The sequence below is a fragment of the Sarcophilus harrisii genome, chromosome 4, assembly GCF_902635505.1.
Source record: "Sarcophilus harrisii chromosome 4, mSarHar1.11, whole genome shotgun sequence".
NCBI lineage: Eukaryota > Metazoa > Chordata > Mammalia > Dasyuromorphia > Dasyuridae > Sarcophilus > Sarcophilus harrisii.
Window position 1 is genome coordinate 30,476,581 of NC_045429.1, and position 20,699 is coordinate 30,497,279.

Consider the following 20,699-nt stretch of genomic DNA (forward strand, 5'->3'; position numbering starts at 1 on the left):
TGGGCTTAAATCCCAAAGAGAAAAATCTTAAAGGAGGGAAAGGGACCCAACATGTGCAAGAATGTTTGTGGCAGCCCTCTTTGTAGTGATTAGAAACTGGAAACTGAGTGGATGCCCATCAGTTGGGGAACGGCTGAATAAATTGTGGTATATGAATATTATGGAATATTACTGTTCTGTACGAAATGACCACAGGATGATTTCAGAAAGGCCTGGAGAAACTTACCTGAAATAATACTGAGTGAAATGAGCAGGACCAGGAGATCATTATATACTTCAACAACAATACTATATGATGATCAATTCTGATGGACGTGGCCACCTTCAACAATGAGATGAACAAAATCCGTTCCAAGAGAGCAGTAATGAACTGAACCAGCTACACCCAGCGAAAGAACTCTGAGAGATGACTAAGAATCACTACATAGAATTCCCAATCCCTCTATTTTTGCCCGCCTGCATTTTTTTATTTCCTTCACAGACTAATTGTACACTATTTCAAAGTCCGATTCTTTTTGTACAGCAAAATAACTGTATGGACATGTATACATATATTGTATTTAACTTATGTTTTAACATGTTTAACATGTATTGGTCAATCTGCCATCTAGGGGAAGGGGGGGAAGGGGAAAAATTGGAACAAAGGGTTTGGCAATTGTCAATGCTGAAAAATTACCCATGCATATAACTTGTAAATAAAAAGCTATAATTAAAAAAATAATGATATGAACCAAATCAGTTCCATTTGTTCAATAATGAATAGAACCAGCTACACCCAGCAAAAGAACTCTGGGAGATGAGTGTGAACCACAACATACCATTTCTACTCCCTTTGTTTTTGTCCGCCTGCATTTCCTTCACAGGTTAATTATACATTATTTCAAAGTACAATTCTTTCTGTACAGCAAAATAACTGTATGGACATGTGTACATATATTGTATTTGACTTATACTTTAACATATTTAACATGTATTGGTCTGCCTGCCATCTGGGGGAGGGAGGGAAGGAAGGAGGGGAAAAATTGGAACAAAAGGTTTTGCAAGGGTCAATGCTGAAAAATTACCCATCTTGTAAAAAAAAAGAAAGAAAGAAAGAAAGAAGAGAGTCCTTGTTCAAGTCTGGGCTGGATGGGATGCTAATGAGGACCCTTCCAATAGTCAGAGATTCTGGAATTCTGAGCTTAGCACTGTCTGAGGCCTCTGGTCCTGGAATCATACAGACTCCTCTGTTTGACATTGAAAACCTTTCATTAACTACCATGTGCGTGAGTTCTGAAATTCCTTTCTCTGATCACAGTCTGCTATCGTTCCAGTTTTCCCTCTGCTTTGTAAATCCCAACCCTGCTCTTGTCTGTGCCATGACCTCCAACCCTTCCACCTCAGAGTTCTTTCCCAGATCATCACCCCGGCACTGACTATGCAGTGTCCTCCCTTTCCCATTTTGATCTTTTGGCAAATCAGCTCAACTCTTCACTATCTTCTGATCTGGACTCAATCGCTTTCTCATCCTATTTCTGATCTTGTCCAGCCAAGCCTGAGTCTTAACTCACTTCCTCCACCCATTCAGTGCCTTAACTTCTACTCATGTACTGCTGAATGAAGCTAGAGAATATCATGAAACCATGCTACGGATCTACTAAAATTTCTGCTATCCAACCTCTCTGGGCCCTCGCCACTGCAAGGCAAACTTTTTATAATGCTTCAATTGACTCACTATCCCACTCACCACAGAGACTCTTCCAAAATCTTTTCATCCTCACTCAAACAGCCCTTCCCTTACTTACCCTCTTAGCTAAGAAACTTGCCTTACATTTTTAAAAATAATGAGTCCTTCCCCAAGAGCTCCCTCTTTCTCATCTCACATTACTCATATGTCACTATCTCCTCTTTCATCTCATCTCACATGAAGAAGCGTCTCTTCTTCTTACCAAGACAAGCCTTTTACCGCACGAGCAATCCCATTCCATCCCATCTCCTCCAACAGATTGCCTCCTGTCATTTTCTCTCTCTCACTTATTGTCACTCTCTACTTATTTACAAACTGTTTCCCTCCTACCTAGAAACATGCCAGTGTCACTCCCATCTTCAAGAAATCCTCACCTGATCCACCCATCACCCCATCACCCCTCCTGCCTTTTGTGACTGAACTCCTTGAACAGACTGGCTCCAGTCCTCTCTTTTATTACTTTTTCCTCTTTATACTTTCTACAGTTATTCTGTGACCTCATGATTCACCCAAAACTGTTTGTTTCAAAGTTACCTACCAGTCTCTCAAATTGATTTCCCTTAAGCATGGGTCTGACCATTGGCTCTCCCTTTCACCTCTAGGTCAAATAAAAAAATCTTCTGTTTGGCTTTTAAAGCCCTCTCTAACTTGACCCCTTCCAGTCTTTCCATTAATTAACACGAACCTCTTCAGTCTCCTTATTGTTCTTAGCTCTAGACACTCCATCTAAGTCACTGATGGGGCCTGCTTCCTGGAGGGCTCTCCTTCCTCATCTCTGCCTCCTTCAGATTCCAGCTAAAATCCCACTTTCTTCAGAAAGCCTTTCCTGACCCCCCTTAATTCTAGTGCTTTCCCTCTGTTGATTATTTCCAATTTACCCTGGATATACCTTTTGTGTACCTGAATGTTGTCTCCTCTCTTAGACTGTAAGCTCCTTGAGAGCAGGGACTGCCTTCGCCTTTCTTTGCATCCCCAGCACTTAGCACTGAGCCTGGCACTTAACTGTTAAATGCTTAATGTTTATTGTCTGAGAGACTGAACCAGAACTCCCTTAGTTTTCCAGCTTCTCAAATAAGACTCATCTTCATACACAATTGTTCATCCTCCATTTTTGAAGAGGACCAATGACATCCCTGGGGGATGCCTTGCTGCTGAATTGGATTTCAGCTAGGCAAAGTTGCCCCAAGTCACCAGCCTCAGTCTCTTTTCCCGAGGCATCAAAGTCCAGCAGGAAGACAAAAATCAAGATGACAGGTGAATGCAGTGGATGACCTGGGCGTCTTTGATGTCTGACCAGTACCTAAGAGCTTCACGGCGGCACCTGCTTCAGCTGCCTTCATGGCAGCCATTGGAACAAACTGTTCTCTGCTGCCCGTGACTCTGAGAGCCCATGACTTCATTTGCATGCTGGGATACATACCCCCTAATTTGCTGTCAGTTACCCTCCACCTGGGTTAGCCCACCCGAGGAGATGCAGCGTGGGACAAGGCTGGCACCACAGGCTCTCGGGATCCCAGGTGAGAGCTGGTGCCCAAGGACACTACAGGCCTATCCCTACCACCTCCCTGCCAGCTCTGCTTGCTGCTCCTCACCCACAGAGCCTTATGCCTTTCTCCTGACAGTCTTGCACATCTGAAATTATGTTCCTACACTCAAGAGCCTCAGGAGAATTCTCAGCTCAGCTACTACCTCTTGTGGGAGGCCTGCCTTCCAGATTTCCTCCCAGCTGCCGGTGCCCTCCCCCCAAACCACCTTGTGTGCATTGCGGTGTAAGTATTGCCTCTTCCATTCAATTGGAGGCTGCCTGAGGAAAAGCACCGTTTCCTTTTTCCAGGTTACCACCTGGCCCAGCTACAACTGGGCCTGCCACCGGAGATACATTTCGGTGGCCTGAGAGAGACTACTGCGTAGGCCCAAATGTGTAGTAAGATGTAATTGAGGAGTTGTGTGAACAGGCGGGGCAGCCCTGGAGCAAGAGTAAAATAAGGAACAGGACCCTGGGCACAGCTGCAGCCTGCGTCCTCCTGCAGGGAGGACATGGACATCCTCCCCCAGTCTGTGACCCCCAAAGGGACAGGCCCACAGGGTCCAGAAAGGAAAGAACCAGTGTCTGCCTAGAAAATTAATTCTGGCCCATCCTCCCCTGCCCCAGTCCTCCCTCCAGCAACAACCCTACACCTAACTCCCCTTCCCAAGGCTCACACTCTCCCATGATGCCGCCTTCTTCCACACTAATGCGCCGGCCCCAGCGCTCTGGGCTGGGTTAAAGCCCTCACCACCGCACTCACAATCCCTCTGTGGCTCCCGCAATGCCAGGGGCAAACTCCCTCCCCTGCCCTCACCCCAAGCCCAGACTGGTGGCGGATTCTGAGTCCTATAAAGGCTGTTTCCTTGTGACATTTCCCCAGGGAAGAAGTATCTTCCTCTTTCCTCTTTTAAAAGTGTGAGGAGAGGTGAGATTGCACTCTGTCCTAGAGTGACACGGGGGAATGCGGGGGCTCTCTCTGCTCCTGGCTTCCTTTGGGAGGCTTGGGGGGAAAGGAAAGCAGCCCTGGGGTCATCGCCTCATCTAGGGCCACGGCCAACCCCTAGGGGCAGGCCAGGGCAGGCGGCGGCCCATGGGCCCTTCCAGGAAGGTGCGGCTGCTGCTTCCCCACAGGCCCAGGGACAGCCGAAGGAAAGGAGAAACTGCCCGGCCCACTTGTGGGGAGGAGAAGAGAAGGAGCTGTGTCTGAGCAGGAGGGAAGGAGAGGAGGGGCATGGCCCAAGCCCCAGAGCCGTGCCCTGGCACACGCCCCTCCGTGCTTCCAAAAGCCAAGCCCTGCCCTACCTAAACACACACACACATTCTCACTCACACTCACACACGCACTCTCACACTCACACACTCACTCACACACTCATACACACGCTCTCACTCACACACTCTCACACACTCACACACACATTCACTCACACTTTCATGCACACTCTCTCACACTCACTCACACTTACACACACACTCTCTCACACACACTCTCTCACACTCACGCTCTCACACACTCACGCTCTCACACTCACACACTCTCACACTCACACTTACACACACTCTCTCACACACACTCACACACTCTCACACACATTCTCACTCACACACACATTCTCACTCACACACTCACACACACTCACTCTCATACACACTCACACACACATTCACTCACACTTTCATGCACACTCTCTCACTCACACACGCTCTCACCCACACTCTCTCACACACTCTCTCTCACACTCACTCACACTTACACACTCGCCCTCTCAATCTATATCATGGTCTTAGCCCTTCTGCTCCAATGTCTTTCACTTTCTAATCATGAGATGGAGAAACTCGCACCCAGAGAGGGCGAGGGGACTTCTAAGTCAGCCAGCAAATTCGTGGTCAAGTTGTCCTGAAAGGGTGGGGCCTGGGCCCGGGGGGTTGGAGGCCCTTCCTCGCCGTCCTGGGGGAGGAGACCGAGGCGCAGGGACCGGCCCGAGGGGAAGCCCTGGGCCGCCTGACACCAGGCCGGATCCCAGGCTCGATGGGGCCCTGCGGCCGGAGGAGGGAGCAGCGCCCAAGTGTCGCGGCCCTCAGTTCCAGCCCCTAGGAGCTGCCTCCGAGCACCTGAGGGAGGGGGGAGGCGGCAGACGCAGCAGGTCTTCGGAGAGAGGTCACCTCTGACCTCCCTCACTCAGGCCGGCCCCCTCCTCACTCACGGCAGCCCCTTCCCTTCCGCTCCCAGACCGCAGCCCGCCTTCGAGGGACGGCCGGAAAGCTTGCCCCCAGGCCGGGCCAAGGAGCCCCCCGAGGGCCCGAGGCTTAGCGGAGGAGGGGAGGGAGAAGGCGGAGCGGCCCCTTCCCGCCGGCCAGGCCCCTCGGGGCGGGCTGCGGGCCCCTCCGCGCTCGGGGTCCCGGCCTCTGGGGGTGCAAGCCCGCAGCGCCCGGCCTGACTGCTGGGGGGGGGGGGGGCATGGCCAGCTCCCAGAGGCCCTTGGGGAAGGATCAGTCGCCGGGACGCCCAAGCCCCGAAGGGCGGCGGTGGAGGCGGGTAACCTCATTGCTTGGGAGGAGGAGCCTGGGGGAGACGGACGGACGGGCGGCGGGGGCAGGGGGGCGGGCCGGGGAGCTGCGCGGGGGAGGGGCTTGGCTGGGGCCCCGGAGCCGTCCCGGTTCTCCAAACTTGCCCCAAACTCCGGGCCCCCGCCTCCCTCCCTCCCCCCGACACACAAAACACAACCAGCTCGGGAGAAGCCTCCGAGGGAGCAGTCGGGGAGACGGACGCGGCAGCCTGCGTCCTGCGTCCTGCGCCCGGCCAGGCTGATGCAACTTTCCCTTTAAGAAATCCACCTGGACGCCGCGGCCCGCGGGGCTGAGCGCGGGGGGCGCGGGACAAGGACCAGGGTAAGGGGAGATGAGGCGTTGGGGGGGGCCGCTGTGCGTGCGTGAGTGCGAGTGTGAGCGCGCTGGCCGTCCCGGCGCCCGGGGCTCTGCCTGTCCCTGCCCGACACTGGCATCTGCGCCTCTTTCTGGGTGGCGTGTGTGTGTGCGTGTGCGCGCGTGTGTGTGCGTGTGCGCGCGTGTGTGTCTCCGCCTGCCCGGCCTCCGCGCCGCCGCCGCCGCCTCGGGGTCCCCAGGCTCTGGCTCGGGGTGTGCCGGGCGCGCGTCGGGGAGGATGCTGGACGGCCAGACTGCGGTGGGAACCTGTGCGCCGCTCAGCCCGCTGTGGCTCCGGGCGTGTCCGCGTGTCCCCACGCAGGGCCCGTCACCACGGCAGCCGCGGGGGGGAGCAGCGCGCAGTGCGGGGTTCCGCGCCGGCGCCGGCTGCCGCTCACTCCCGGGCATCTCCGGAGCCTCCCCGAAAACGCGTGTGCGCGCGTGTGTGCGCGCGTGTGCGCGTGTGCGCGCGTGTGCCCCGCGCCCCTGTCGGGGTGACTTCGCCTGGCCACGGGCCGCGCGCCCGCGCCCTCGCCCAGCCCGCCCGGCCCGGCCCGCATCTCTCCGCCAGCCTCCTCCTGCCCGGGGACCCCCCGCCCGGCCGCCGGCCCCATGCTCTTCCAGAGGCATTTCCCGGGAGGGACAGGCGCAGGGACGCTTGAAGGCCGGGATCGGTCAGTCAGGGCCGGGGCCTCTCGGAGCCGCCACAGGTGAGGGCGGGGAGCCTCCCAGCCCCGCCCCCGCCCGGTCTCCCCGCCCCTGCCTCCCTCCCTCCCGGGCCCCCCCTCGGGCGGGGTGGGCGGGGCCGCGGCGGCCCGGTACTTTTCCACGGCATGTGCCGGAGGCGGGGCCGCCGCGGCTCCCCCTCGGCTGAGGAGGCCCACACGTGGCGGCTGATGTAACCCCGACTCCCCCGCGCCGCATTTAAAGGGCCAGCGCCCCGCCCCCTGGAGCGGAGGCGCCGGGAGCCCCTTCCGAGCCGCCCGCGGCCCCCTCCCCGACGCCCCTGCTCCCCCCTCTCCGGAGCTGTCCGAGGAGGCCGCGCCCCTCTGCCTGACAGCCCTTAAAGGCGCCGCAGCCCCCTCCCCGACCTCCGGGCCAGCCCGCCTCCGCCCCCAGCCCCCCGTGCCCGAAGCCCGGCGCAGGCCGCCCCCGGAGGAGGCCCGGAGCCGATGAGGGGCTGGGGGATGGGACGGGGCTGGGGGGCGGGGAGGACAGACAAAGGGGGGCCGCGGGGTCCGCCCGGCTGCGGCAGAAGCAGCGGCGGCAGAGGCGGCCGGGGCGGCGGTGAGCGGGCGGGGGCGCCGGCACGCCCACCCAGGCCGCCTCCCCCCCGCAGACCTCCAGGTAGGGGAACCGAGGGGGGGCCCGAGGAAGCAGGGCCCCTGGGGTCGGGCCGGGAAGACCCCGGCCCCCCGAGCCGGCTCGGCAAAGGCCCCTCCGAGGCTGGCCCAGACTCGGCCTGAGAGGAACCCGGGCAAGGGAGGGGCGGCCGGGGAAGGGGGACGGCGGATCTGCATTTAGGAAAACCAGGTCCTCCTCCTTGCCCTGAGCAGGAGAGAGGAAGCCGCCCAGCGCCCGGGGCCAGGGGCCTGGGAGCGCCGGGAGCCGGGGGTCTCCCCCGGCCCCCAGAGCAGGGCCCCGGAATCCGGGACGCGCAGCACGCACGGCGGCCGCCCCGGCAGAAAAGGGCCGCGAGCCTCGCATCAGGAAAGCGACGCGCTCCTCCGCAGCAACTTACACACCAGCCAGTTGACCTCGGCTTCCTGGGTGAAAGCGGAGCGAAAAGCTGAGGGCCAGACTCCGGCGCTCTCAGGTCTCCTCCAGCTCGGAGCCCGCGGCCGTGCCCTGCGGCCCTGCCCCTCCGGCCCGGCCGCCTCTGCAGCGCCCGCCCTGCGGGACGGGCCTCTCCTGTCTGCCAGGCCCGGCACAAGGCGGGCGGCCGCCCCGAGGGCCTCGTTCCAGCGACCCTCCCCTGAGGCAGGTGGGACGGGGCCGGAAGCGCCGGCAGAGGAGGCCCAGGCCGGGCCAGAGCCCGCAGCCGGGCGAGAGCCCGCAGCCGGGCAGCCCTGGGCCAGGGCGAGCCGAGGAGGGGAAGGGGCCGCAGGCCGGAGCTACATCTCCCCCAAGGGGAAGCCTTGCCACCCCCCCCCCCCAAGGGGGATCCAGGCCACCAGGAAAGGAAAGGCCCTGAGCCCGGGCCTGGTTTTGTGGGCTAGTGTGAGTGTGTGTGAGTGAGTGAGTGCGAGTGAGTGTGTGAGAGTATGTGCGAGTGTGTGTCAGTGTGTGAGAGTGAATGTGTGTGTGAATGAGTGTGTGAGAGTATGTGTGAGTGTGAGTGTGTGTCAGTGTGTGAGTGAGTGTGAGTGTGTGTGAGAGTATGTGTGAGTGTCAGTGTGAGTGAGTGAGTGTGTGTGTGAATGAGTGTGTGAGAGTATGTGTGAGTGTGAGTGTGTGTGAGTGTGTGTGTGTCAGTGTGTGAGTGTGCGTGAGTGTGTGTGTGAATGAGTGTGTGAGTGTGTGAGTGTGTGTCAGTGTGAGAGTGATGTGTGTGTGTGAGTGTGTGAGGGTGTGTGGTGTGAGTGTGTGAGTGAGTGTGTGTGTGTCAGTGTGTGAGTGTGCGTGAGTGTGTGTGAATGAGTGTGTGAGAGTATGTGTGAGTGTGTGTCAGTGTGTGAGTGAATGAGTGTGTGAGAGTATGTGTGAGTGTGAGTGTGTGTCAGTGTGTGAGTGAATGAGTGTGTGAGAGTATGTGTGAGTGTGAGTGTGTGTCAGTGTGAGAGTGAGTGTGAGTGTGCGTGAGTGTGTGAGAGTATGTGTGAGTGTGTGTGTGTGTATGTGTGAGTGAGTGTGTGTGTGTGTGAGTGTGTGAGTGTGTGTGTGGGTGTGCATTGTGCTAAAAAAAATCTCTCCCAGAACTGGGCATCTGGAGAGTCAAAAATATCCCGTTATCCATCGAGAGGAAAGGGCCCAGGGTCTGAGAGGCGGCCCTGAGCTCCCTGCTGCCTCTTATGGCCCCGGCTCCTGGGGTCAGGAGGGGAAGAGATGCCCTGCAGCGGGGGTGGGGGCGCAAGGAGCAGGGTGTGCTTCCAGGCTGGGGGAGATGGGAACTGCTGAACTGAGTGGGCGTAATGTCCTGCTCCTCCGTTCCACCCAAAGCCCAACTTTCCAGGCCCCAGGCCCGTCCTGCTCCTCCCTTGGGGCAGCCCGGGCACTCACTGCCCTCTGTCCTTGTGTGCTTTGCCTTCAGCTCTTGAAGCCAGTGGCCTAAACAGAGCTGGACCCCAAGACTGAATAGAGCTGGACCCCAAGACCAGGAGTGCTGCCCGGGACTCTGGAGGCCCACACCCACGGCAGCCTGACTCTCTGGGGCCGCCATGGCCAAGAATGTCAAAGGGATGCAGGTGAGTGCAGTGGGAGCAAGGAGCAGGATGGCAGCGCCGCCTCCCCCCCTCGGTGTTTCTGGTCTGGAAGGCGCGAGCGACCGGCAGAGGAGTCAAGCCCTTCCCGAGCGGGTCTCAAGGCCCAGCCGGGCAGGCAGGGAGGACTCTAAGGATCCAGGCTTACGCAGTGAGTGGATGCCTGGCTTTTGGTCTCTCCCAGTCTCCTCTGGCAGAAAATTAGCCCAGGGCAGCAGGACGGGTCCCCCTGCGAGCTGTCCTAGGGGCCACTGCCCGAGCCCCAAAGCGGACCTGGGCTGTCAGGGTCCGGGAGGAAGAGTGTTCTCAGGGCCGGCTGGGAGGGGTCAGCACCCAGGGAGGGAAGAAGCAGACAGCAGATGGGACCAGTCCTGTGGGTGCCCCCCTTCCCCCCCCCCCCCCCAGCACATCCCATGAGGCTGTGGGGCTGTTTCTCTCTGGCCGTTCTGGGCCCAGGTAGGGTATGGAGGCCTCTGCAAACACTCTCCCTCCCCTTCTCCTCAGTATTTGTTTCTTCTGTTGCTTTCCCAGCTGGTTAAAGATTGATCTTGGGTGGGAAGGATACGGTTTAACTCAGGGCAGACTGAGGCTGCCCCCAAAATCGAGTGGCCGCTTGGTGAGAGGCCTGCCCCTCCCAACCATGCCACGTGAGGGCGAGTCCCGGGGGTCCCGGGAGGCTCCGGCTGCCTGCCCGTGGGGGGTCTGGGCGTTGACCGGGGAGGGGAGCTCCAGGGCGGCCCCTAGAATGTGATCCAGGGAAGTGGGGCAGGGCTGGGCCCCTGTGCAGGAAGGGCAGCCCCCGTGCCAGGCCCCTGCAGCAGGCCCAGGCCCTGGGCTCCCTCCCAGCTCTGTCAGTCTGCGGCTGCTCGGAATCCCGTTCCCAAAGCTCCTCTCTGTGCCCAAGTTAGCAGCGAGGGCCCGGCTTCTGCCCTCTGCCCTCCCACAGCTGGGCTCCCTGTACAGCCTGTATCCCAGGGACGGAGGTCCCGCTGGGTGCCTCTGAGATTCTAATCCTGTCTTGGACCGTGTCCCTCTGAGGATCCTGGGCAAACCTCTGTTCTCAGGCTTCCCATTTTGGACCTGAGGAGCTGTCCTTCCTCTCGAGTTTGTGCAGTCTCAGCGCAGAACTTGGCAGCCAGCCTCGGAGCCCGAGCCAGCGGCCCCTTCTGCCCCAGGTCTCTGCCTTCTCTGGCAGGGAGTGCCCCCCACCCCCACCACGGCCTCCCAGCTTCCCCCCGCTAGCCAGAGGTCTGGGGCCTCAGAATCTGGGTCTGGGGGCTGTCTCACAGCCACTCCCCAAGGGAGGCCGTCTCCACTCAGCAGCTGGACCCCCGCCAAATGGCTGGGGGGAGAGGGAGCTCCCCTGCCTCTCCAGCAGCTGATTCTCCTCTGTGTGGGAAGAGGAGAGCAACAGTGGGTCCCTCAGCCCCGGGCTGGGACAGCCAGATCTGCTGGGCTCCTTCCTGCATGCTCCCCAGACCTCAGACTGGGACCCCTGGCTCCCCTGCTTGCGGGCCGAGAAGTCCTTCCTGTGCCGTGATGGCACAGAGACTGTGACAGATGCAGGGGGCACGGGTGTGAGGTGGTCCCCGGCTCGGCCCCACCAAAGGGTCCCTGGGTCCGGGGCGTCCCCAAGAGGGGCTTCCCGCGGAGGCAGGGGGATGGTGAGAATGGCAGCTCCGCAGCATGTGCCTGGGCCCGAATCCCACGTGCCCCCTCCCCATCCCTCCAGCCCAGATGGGCTCTGCCAGGCTGCCTCGCTCACGCCTCAGTGGCTCCCAGGACATGGGCTCCCGAGAGGCCAGCTGGCCATGGAGCCTCCAGGCAAGGGGAGCAGCTGGACGAGTTGAGGGCAGATGCAGAGGGTAAGGCTGAGTCAGAACGAAGGGGGCTGCTGAGAGCCCAGTGACGCGCTTTCCCAGCGAGCCCAGGGCTGGGAGCCTCCGGGGGCAGGGAGAAGGGGGCTCAAGGAGAGACTGCGCTCTCTGGACCCAGACAAGGGACCAAGGGGCCGGCCTGCTCTGTGTCCGGTCAGCGGGGAATGCGAAGTGTGCTCTGGGAGCAGATCGGGGGCCATGAGTCCCCACAGAGGCTTCTGGAAGTAGGGGGTCATGGCTCAGGAGAAAATAGGCTCTGGGCCCGTGTTCTGGTCCCCAAAGCACCTCCCTCCCCCACCCAGCCCCCACCCCTCCTGGCTACCACCAAGCCCCTCTCCTGCCCCAACCTGCAGACTTGGGGATCTGAATTCCCTTTCCCCCCGGGGTTAGATCATGGGGGATTCGGAGCAGTGCTGCCTCAGCCTGGGGCCCCAGTGGGCAGCTCAGAGGGGCCAGGGCCAGACAGCCGGGCCCAGGCCAGGGCCGGACAGCCGGGCCCCCTCTGGGCCCAGGCACCTAATTGCTGGTTTTCTCCCCACCACCACCACTCCCAGGAAGAGGTCCTCTGGGGCCCTGGAGAGCCACTGGCTCTGGCCGCCCTCTCGAGGGACCCAGGGAGGTGTGACAGCCCGGCCCGTGGGGAGGGGCAGGGGGGCCAGGCCGAGGAACTTAAATAGCCCCAGAAATGTGGCCACGGCCGTTCCAGCTGGACCCCAGCCCAGCAGGCGGTGAGCCTGAGTGAGAGGTAGGACTGGTGCCCCAGTGAATGAGGGGCAGAGAGGAAGAAGCCAGTGTCCTTGGGGCAGCCGTCATCCCCTGGGCCCCTTGCGGTCCTCTTCCCCTCCCCCTGCCAGGCCCTCCTCGGGCTTTTCTCTGAGCGCACGTCGGCCCAGGGCAGCCCCCGTGGTTCCTGTCCCCCCCAGGCCGGGCTGGCCCCCCAGGGCCTCGGGCTCCACTCCCCGGCACGGTGGCAGTCTTGATACAGCAGGGGTCACAATGGTCTACGTGGCCCAGGAAGGGGAGCAGGAGAGTCTGTTTAGGAAAGTGGGCCTGGGAGCAGCTGGATTCCACTAATGAGGCCTCATTAAGGCCAGTGCCCAGCTGGGCCGCTGCCTCCTCCTGTCCCCGGGCTAGGGCTGTGTGTTCTGGGCACCTCGCCCAGGCCGGGGCAGCCAGAACCCTGCGCCTACCCTGGATCAGGGGTGACTGGCCCTTCCTGAAGTCAGTGAGCACGCCAGGGGCCGGAAGCAGGGACGAGCCTGACCCTGGGGAGGGCTGGGGAATCAATGAGCAACCCCCCGCCCGCCTCAGGGACTGGGCACTCTGGCCCCGGGGGCACCTGGGGGCGGGGGGCGCTCCTGAATTAGAGTCCCATCCTCAAGGCTGGGGGCCCAGCTCTCCAGTCTGAATTTCTGAGGGAAAGGCTTTACGGCCTTTGGGAGGACGAACATCTTCCTTCCTGCCCGGCTGATAAAGCGTGCCAGCCGCTGTCCCCCAGCCGCTGTCCCCAGACTTGCGCCGGGAGCAGAGGGAGCCAGAAGTTCTGCTTCTGGCTGACCATCCTTCTGTCCGGGACCGAAAAGTGGCCGTGTCTCACCAGGGAGCTGGGAGTGAGAAGCCCATCAGTGCCCGCAGGTTGGTGAGGGCATTCTGGGCCCTCCCTGAGAGCCGGGAACAGAGCAGAAAGAGCCCAGGACTCAGCACTGGAGAGCCGGCCCCGCAGTGCTTGGCTCCCCCCTCCATGGCTGTGTGGCCTTGGGCCTCGGGGCTGCTGCTTATGGAGCCTTAGTTTCCACCTCTGTAAATAAGAAGTCATATGGGATGGCCCTCTCAGCTCTGGGTCAGAATGGGGTTGTGGGGCAGGGGGCTGGTACCAGCCTCTGATCCCTGGGGACCAGGGCTTTTCCTCATGGTCCCCCCACAGGACTGGAGGGGCCCCTTGGCCTGGCTCCACTCACTCCCAGGGCCTCGAAGGGCCCTCTCGGCCCTGGGTCAGGATGGGGTTGTGGGGGCGGGGGGCTGGTACCAGCCCCCGATCCTTGGGGACCCTTCTGGTCCCCCTGCAGGACTGGAGGGGGCCCCTCGGCCTGGCCCCAGTCACTCCCAGGGCCTTGCCGCCTCCTATTGGGCTGGGGTCTCAGAGGGTGGCGGAGCCTCTGCGGGTGTGAGCATTTGTATGTTTTTTGTTCCAAGAACTTGCTGGGAAACGAGGAAAAGTACATCAGAGGCTGCTCTGAGTCGTCCGGGCTTCATGGGGACTGCAGGGGGGGCCGGGGGGGATGCTGGAGAAGGCAGAGCTCGGGAGGAGATGAGGTGAAAGTAATTCTGACGTTGGCCAAGCGCGGCAGAGGGAGTACCAGGGAGGCGGGAGGGCTGAGCTGGCAGAGGTGTGAATGAGTCTCGGACTGCGCCGCCCGCGCTCCCCACTGCTCGTCCCAGGATGGCGGAGGCCCGCGTCGGTCAGGGGGCTCCCTTCTCCCCGGAACAGGTCAGCACCGTCCCCCTCCTGGTCCCAGCTGGCCTGGGCGTCCCGCGGGCTTGGGGGGGCCGAGGGAGAAGGCATGAATGACTTGGGAGGGGGCAGGCACGGGGAGAGCGCCGCGGATAGAACTGACCCAGAAAGTCGCAACTCGGCTAAGAGTGAGAGAAGAGGTGGTTTGTGTGTGTGTGAGTGCTTGTGGGGGGTGAATAGGGGAGGGGGAGCTGCGAGGGCTCCCCCTGCCCAGGGACCTGCTGAGAATCTGCTCTGTGTATCAAAGGGGCATTGTCCTGGCTCCCGGGGAGACGGGCCGGAGGTGCCCAGGAATTGGACTAATCAATACAGCCTCATTGTCTGGGCCACGGCAGTTACTCCTGTGGGGAGGGGGGAGGGCACCAATGTGGTGCCCACAAATTCAGGGGGGGATGGGTGGCGGGAGTCTCCGGGGGAGACTTGGGGAGACGGGAGATGACCTCCCACTAACGTAGCTCCTCCAGGAGAGAAGTGCTCCAGGAGGAGTCGCCCGCCGCTGGTTTCTGGGGTCCGGGCAGGGGCTCTGGCGCCCAGCGGGATGTGGCTAGTGGGAGTGAGGGGATTCCACGGATTGGCCCCTCTCCTCTGCGTGTGGGGCAGGGGACAGGAATGGGAGAGTCTGGGTCACTCTCGGAAACAGTCGGGAGTGGCAGAGTGAGGAGATCCGGGGTGGGTCAGGTCTTTGGGAGAGGACGCAGGAATGAGAGCGCCCCGGAGAGGTTCCGGTCCCTGCCTCCAGCCCTAGGAAGTGGCCCCAGGTGTCCCTGAGCGGGCACGGCTGGCTTCCCTCCGCAGGGAGGTATCCCAGACATCCTGAGCGCCTTCCCCAGCAAGGGAGGAATTAGGGGTGGGATGGTGGTACCTTCTCAGGCTTCTCCGGCTGGGTTCCCACAGTGCCTGGGGCCTGGCCTGTCATGGCACTGGCTGGCACTCCTGGAGGGGGAAGGGAGGGCAGTCTTTTGTTTGCTCCATTGGGTCTTTGGGGCCTCTGTCCTTGTCAACAGAGCTCTGAGAGGAAATGGAGAAGGAGCCGTCTTAGGGACCCAAGTTGCCCGTGAGCTTGCACTGGCACAGGGTGCAAGGGGCTGCCCCAGGGCACCAGCCCCACTGCCAGCTCCACGAGCAGGGCGTTGGGCTCCCGGTAACTTCGCCGGGAGTCTCGGCCAGGACTTTGAGGGAAGAGGGTCTGCTCTTCCCCTGCCCCCACCATGATGGCCCAGCTTGCAGAGGGGGGAACATGACAGAAGAGGGATGACTAGGACCATCTGTGGAGGTGGGAGGCGGGACCTCAGAAAACAAGTGGTAAGAGGCAGGACCCTTTGAGATGGCCGACGGGAAAGAGTTCCATGTCTGGGGTCCCCCTTCCCGGCCGGAGAAAATTGCCAGCCTCCCAGATGGAGCTGCGGGGAAGGAGCCATGCAGGGTCCTGCCCTCTCTCTGTTGTAAAGTTTGTCTTGGATGTGACTCCGTCTCATGAGCTGGAGAGTCCTCAAGAAGTGCACGTCTGGCCGGGCAGGGGAGCTCCAAGAACCCTTCCTCGCCATTCAAGGGAGGGAGGGAGGAGCCCTCCCCCCGGGCCAAAGGGCAGAGATTGATGGGGTCTGCCTCACAGCAGCCCTGACACGGAGCAGGCCCGTCAGTCTCCCTCCCTAGAGGAGGAAACTTAGGCTCAAAAAGCTTTTCCCACCGCTGGGCCCCCTGGAGCCAGGATTCACTGCCCAGGGCTCAGCCCACAAGGGCTCCCAGGTTGGACAAATGCTTTCCCACAGTGGCAGAGCACCCTCCGTTCAGGCCAGAAACTGGTCAATGAATGGAAAATGGGCAGAATCAGAGTCTCAGAGTTATTCGGGACTCCCCCAAGATCTTGGGGTGTGCGGGAGCCACTCAGACGGGTTCTGGGAACCCATGGGGAAGGCCCTTCTCTGGGGGCTTTCAGCAGCAGTGTGATTTGGGGAAAATTCAGTTAACATCCAAGACCTACTGTGTGCAGAAAAAGCACTTTTAGGTGCTAGGGATACTGGGTAAACAAACAAGCAAGACATTTCCTGCCCGTGGAGAATTTCTAATTCCCCCCAACACACACACACACACACATACACACACACACACACACACACACACACACACACACACACGAGATCGACAATTATACAGTGGAATATTCTTACCCTTTGGTTTGGGGGTGGGGGAGAGCAAATTCTTAGGAAACCACTTCATGATTCTGCCCTGGAAACTGAGCAACCTCATTCTCAGGAAGGGCTCAGCGAGGGCGAGGAGGAGAATGGGGAAGTGCTCTGGGCCTCAGTCTCCCCTTTTGTAACTCGGGGGCCCTTCCTCCTCCATGCTGGTGCTGTTCTGAATCCCAGGGACCGGGCCACGGGCACTCAGAATTCGCTCAGCCAGCGAGGAGTTCCGGGGAAAGCTCCGGTCCCAGGTAGGAGCCCGAGGGCATCCGAGTCGTCCTGGGGCATTTAGCAACTCCTACAGGGCAGGATTTTTATTGAGGTATCTCAGGGCATGGGCTTATGCCGACAGATTGATCAGCCAACTGATTAATTAAACATCCTGGCAGGGACACTGAAAGGAGGCAGGGGCGCCCTTTGTCTCCAGAATCTCTCCTGGGTTGGTTGGGCGAGGGCCGAGGAAATATCGGTGAATAAAGGGGCCGCCACATTTTTCTGGCTGCGAGTTTTAGGAACCTGCGGAGAGAGGGCTGAGCCAAACAATTTCCAGAGACAGGCAGCTAGTAGCCCACAGAGAAGCAGCTGTTAAAATGAAGGGGATGTTCTGAGAGAAAAGGGGGGTGTGAAGACCTTTGGGAGGGAGCAGGCAGGGAAGAGGGGTATGCAGGGCAGTGTTGGGCGGCCAGCCTTGGCCGTGTTGCCCAGCAGGAGTCCTTCTCCAGCTCCTCTGGGCCCAGACCTCAACAAGGGCCTCGGCTTCCAATCCCACCCCCAAAGAGGCCTCTCCAGTGTTCTCTCCAACTGTATGGCAAGGGACAAACTGAGGCAGTAAGGAAAGGCTCCAAAGGAAACGAGTGTGGTCTGGGGGGACAGCGTTAGAGGCTCTTTGGGGGCCCCAGGGGAGGCTGTGCAGGGGAGGAGGATGAAGATCGAGAGGCCCCTGACTGAGGGGAGAACTTGGACCTTCGCTCCCCATTTACCAGAAAGAGAGAACTTGGGCCTTCGCTCCCCATTTACCAGAGAGGGAGAACTTGAGTCTTTTCTCCCCATTTACTGGAAAGAGAGAACGTGGGCCTTCTCTCCCCATTTACCGGAGAGGAAGCCGAGGCTGCAGGCGGCACTTCCCTCAGCATTCCCTTGATTGACATCTTGATCACTGGGGAGTAGCCCAGAGCCCTGGCCAGGACACCACAGGGAGGTGGGCATGGAAACCCATGATCGGGCAGCACTTTGAGGTTGGCACATGGCTAGTTCTGTGGGAGGCTGGAAGTTTTTCCAGGATCCAAAACTTCCTGGCAATGAGCGCTGTCCAAACGGCTGCCTTGGGGAGGGGTGGGGTGGGGTCCTGAGTTGCCCACAGGTGGAAGTGCTGGAGCAGAGGCTGAGTGGCTGCTTGTCAGGGAGACCCTGGGAGGTGACCCCGTTGCCCAGGGTCTCCCCTCCCCCTACATCCCCTCTCTGGGGTTCCAGGATCCTCTCGTATTAGAGGTCACCTCCTGCCAGATCCGTGCCCCCCCCAATGCCTATTTCCAGGACCCTCCTCGTGCCCTCACCCGCATGACTAGACAGGTTAGCACACGGCTCGTTGGTGTGTGTGCTGCTTGTTAAACTGAGCGGCGGGCTCGTGGGTGCTCAGCCAGGCAGCTCTGATGTGATTACCCACTGCTGGCACACGAGCCATGGTCCGGTGCCACCCCACCCCCCTTTGCTGCCCTCTCTCCCGGCCAGCCTTGTAGTAGGACCCTGGTGGCTAAGGAGGAGGAGGCGCCTGCAACTCCACTTGGTGCTGGGGAGCAGAAGGGAATCGATTCACTGGAATTTATTCAAAAACCACCCTGCCCTGCACTTGGGGAACTTCTATCTAGGGGAACAAAATAGATGGAAGACAATTTGTGGGGAGATAGGAGAGGAGCTCAAGGACGGCTTTGCTGAATCTTGAAGGAAACTGGGGATCAGAAGGGCCGGGCCGGGGGTTCTAGGGGACCATGGGTAAAAGAGCAGAACTGGGAGGTGGAGGGGCACTGTAGGAGAGCGTCTGCAAAGAGCAAGGGGAGTGACCATAGGTAATAAAAAAAGACCAGAACGGTAGGTCGGGGCCAGATTGTGAAAGGACTGAGACACAGAGCTTAGAAGTTTGTTTTATCTCAAAGGTAATAGGCAGTTTATTGAGTAGGAAAGTGACATGTTAAGACTTGTGCCTTAGGAAGCTCAAATTAGAAGCCGATTGGAGTGGGGTCTTGAGGCAGGAAGACCCAGCGACTGATTATTGCCAGAGTTCAGGCGGGGAGGGCCCACTTAAGGAGGGGCACCCCTCAAAACTCGGGCTTTCTCATCCCCACTTTTTCAGTCGAAACCTTGTTTCGCATCTCACTGAAAAAAGTGGGCCATTGGCCAAGACTCCCCACTTCTCACCCACCCCTCAGATGACTTCCCCCACTATTTCCTCTTTCATTTCTGTCTCCCATGAAGAGATAGTACTTCTACAACACGTGTCTTTGCTTCCTTCCCTCACTCTTTTAACTCTACAATCTGGTTCTTGACCTCATCATTCAATTCGAAACTGCGCTCCAAAGTTTCTGTTGCATTTCTTCAGTTATTTTCAGACATGTCTTGACTCTTTATGACCCCACTTAAGGTTCTTGGTAGACACGGGTTTGCCATTTCCTTTCCCAGGTCATTTTACAGATGAGAAAACTGAGGCAAACAGGAATAAGTCACTTGCCCCAGGGGTCACAGCTTCTAAGTGACTTGATTTGAACTCAGGTCTTCCTCCAGACGTGGTGCTCTACCTACTACCAAAGTTTCTACTGATTTCCCAATTACCAAATCTTCTCGTTCTTCCTCCATCTTGACTTCTCCAAAGCCTTTGACATTTTTTTCCTTGGGTTCTTCAGTTCTTTTTTTTTTTTTTTTTAATTTCAATAGTATTTTATTTTCCAAATACATGTAAAGATAATTTTCAACATTTATTCTTCTAAGGCTTTGTATTCCAAATTTTTCTTCTTCCCTCCCCTATCTCCCCAAGACAGCAAGCAATCTGATGTAGCCTTTGACATTATTGATCCCGCTCTTCTTCTGACTATTCTCTTCCCTAGGTTTTTATGACAGTTTTCTTCTCGTTCTTCTACTATCCATGTGACCACTGCTCAGTGGTCAGAAGATCTACTTCATTAAGTCACTCTCACAAACCTCCAGGGTTCTGCTCTGAGCTTTTTTCTCTCCTTCTATCCTATTTCTCTTGGTGACCTTATCAGCTCCCATGAATTCAGTCCCATACAGATGATTCTCAAATCTGTTTATCCAGCCCTAACTTCTCTACCGACCTCCAGTCTCCAAATGCCTGATGGACATCTCAAACTAGAAGGTCAATAGTCATCTCAATTATCTGTCCCCCAAACCTTTCCCTTCCCTAAGTTTTCTGTTCCTATTGAGGGCACCAACATCCTCCCAGTCACCAAGGTTCACAACCCAATCCTCAATTCCTCCTTTTCTCTCCCTCCCCCACGTCCAATCAGTTGAATTAGCCGGTCGATAATGACTTTTCTAGCATCTTTCACATCGTCCCCTTCTCTCCTCTGACAGTGCTATCAGCCTGGTCCAGATGATGAATTTCATAACTGGACTATGCAATAGCCTGCTGGTGGGTCCCCCTGCCTCATGTCTTTCCCCATCCAAGTCTGTCTTCCACACAGCTGTCAAATCGATTTTCCTAAGGCACAGCCCTATATGGCCCTCCCTGCTCAGTCAACTCAAGTAGCTATTTCCTCTGAGATTACATTTAAAATCAGTTTGGCTTTTGGAACCTATCCCTAACTTGGTCCTTTCCTTCCTTTCCAGTCTTCTTATTCCTTACTGTCCTCAGGCCATCACTCTGTGATCCAATTGACATTGGCATCCTGGCTGTTCCTACCAAAAGACTATCCATCTCCCGCCCCCAGGCATTTCCCTTTTTCCTGTTAGTCTCTCTCTGCCTCCTGGCTTCCTCAGCTAAAACTGTACCTTTTGCAGGAAGCCTTTCCCAATCCTCCTTTCATTTTAGTGCCATCCTTGTGCTAGTTATCTCCAATTTACCCTCCATCTATGCTGTTGGTATTTAGTTATTTGAAAGTTGTCTCCCCCTGTAGACTATGAACATTTTGAGGGCATGGCCTGGTTTCTGTCTTTCTTTTTATCTTGTGCCCGATGCAAGTGTTTAATATATGCTTGATGACTGACTGATGAGATCACAAGTAAGAAAGTATAAGAGAGAGAAGAGATCCCATGGTTCTTGGGGTCAAGTTCAAATAGGAGGTGAGGATGATGACAGAGAGCATGAAGACCAGCCAGATGAAAAGGAGAAATAAGAGTATCCAGGAGGAGATGTAGTCAACAGTGGGAAATATCACTGGGAGGTCAAGGATGAGGACTCGGACAAGACTATTAAATGTAATGTTTTGGGGTTTTTTTATATTTAACAAGCATCTATTTTATTAGCCCATCACCTTTCTGTCAGACGGCTACTAGCCACCTGCTTCATCCTTGACATTATACTT

The 20,699-nt window shown here is 58.1% G+C and overlaps 1 protein-coding gene across 3 annotated transcripts in view; it reads left to right on the top strand.

Annotated features, from left to right (window-relative positions):
• The first annotated feature begins 5,872 nt into the window (after window positions 1–5,872).
• SLC6A9 (solute carrier family 6 member 9) overlaps window positions 5,873–20,699 on the top strand; it is a 49,022-nt gene continuing 34,195 nt past the window's right edge. The window contains exons 1-2 of one of the 3 annotated variants that reach the window (XM_031969256.1): window positions 5,873–6,143; window positions 9,427–9,580. In XM_031969256.1, coding sequence (XP_031825116.1) covers window positions 9,554–9,580 — 27 coding nt within the window. In that variant the 5' untranslated portion in view covers window positions 5,873–6,143; window positions 9,427–9,553. Of the gene's footprint in view, window positions 6,144–7,151; window positions 7,524–9,426; window positions 9,581–13,766; window positions 13,961–20,699 lie in introns of those variants that run through there. The other 2 variants (XM_031969257.1, XM_031969254.1) reach the window with 2 other exon arrangements.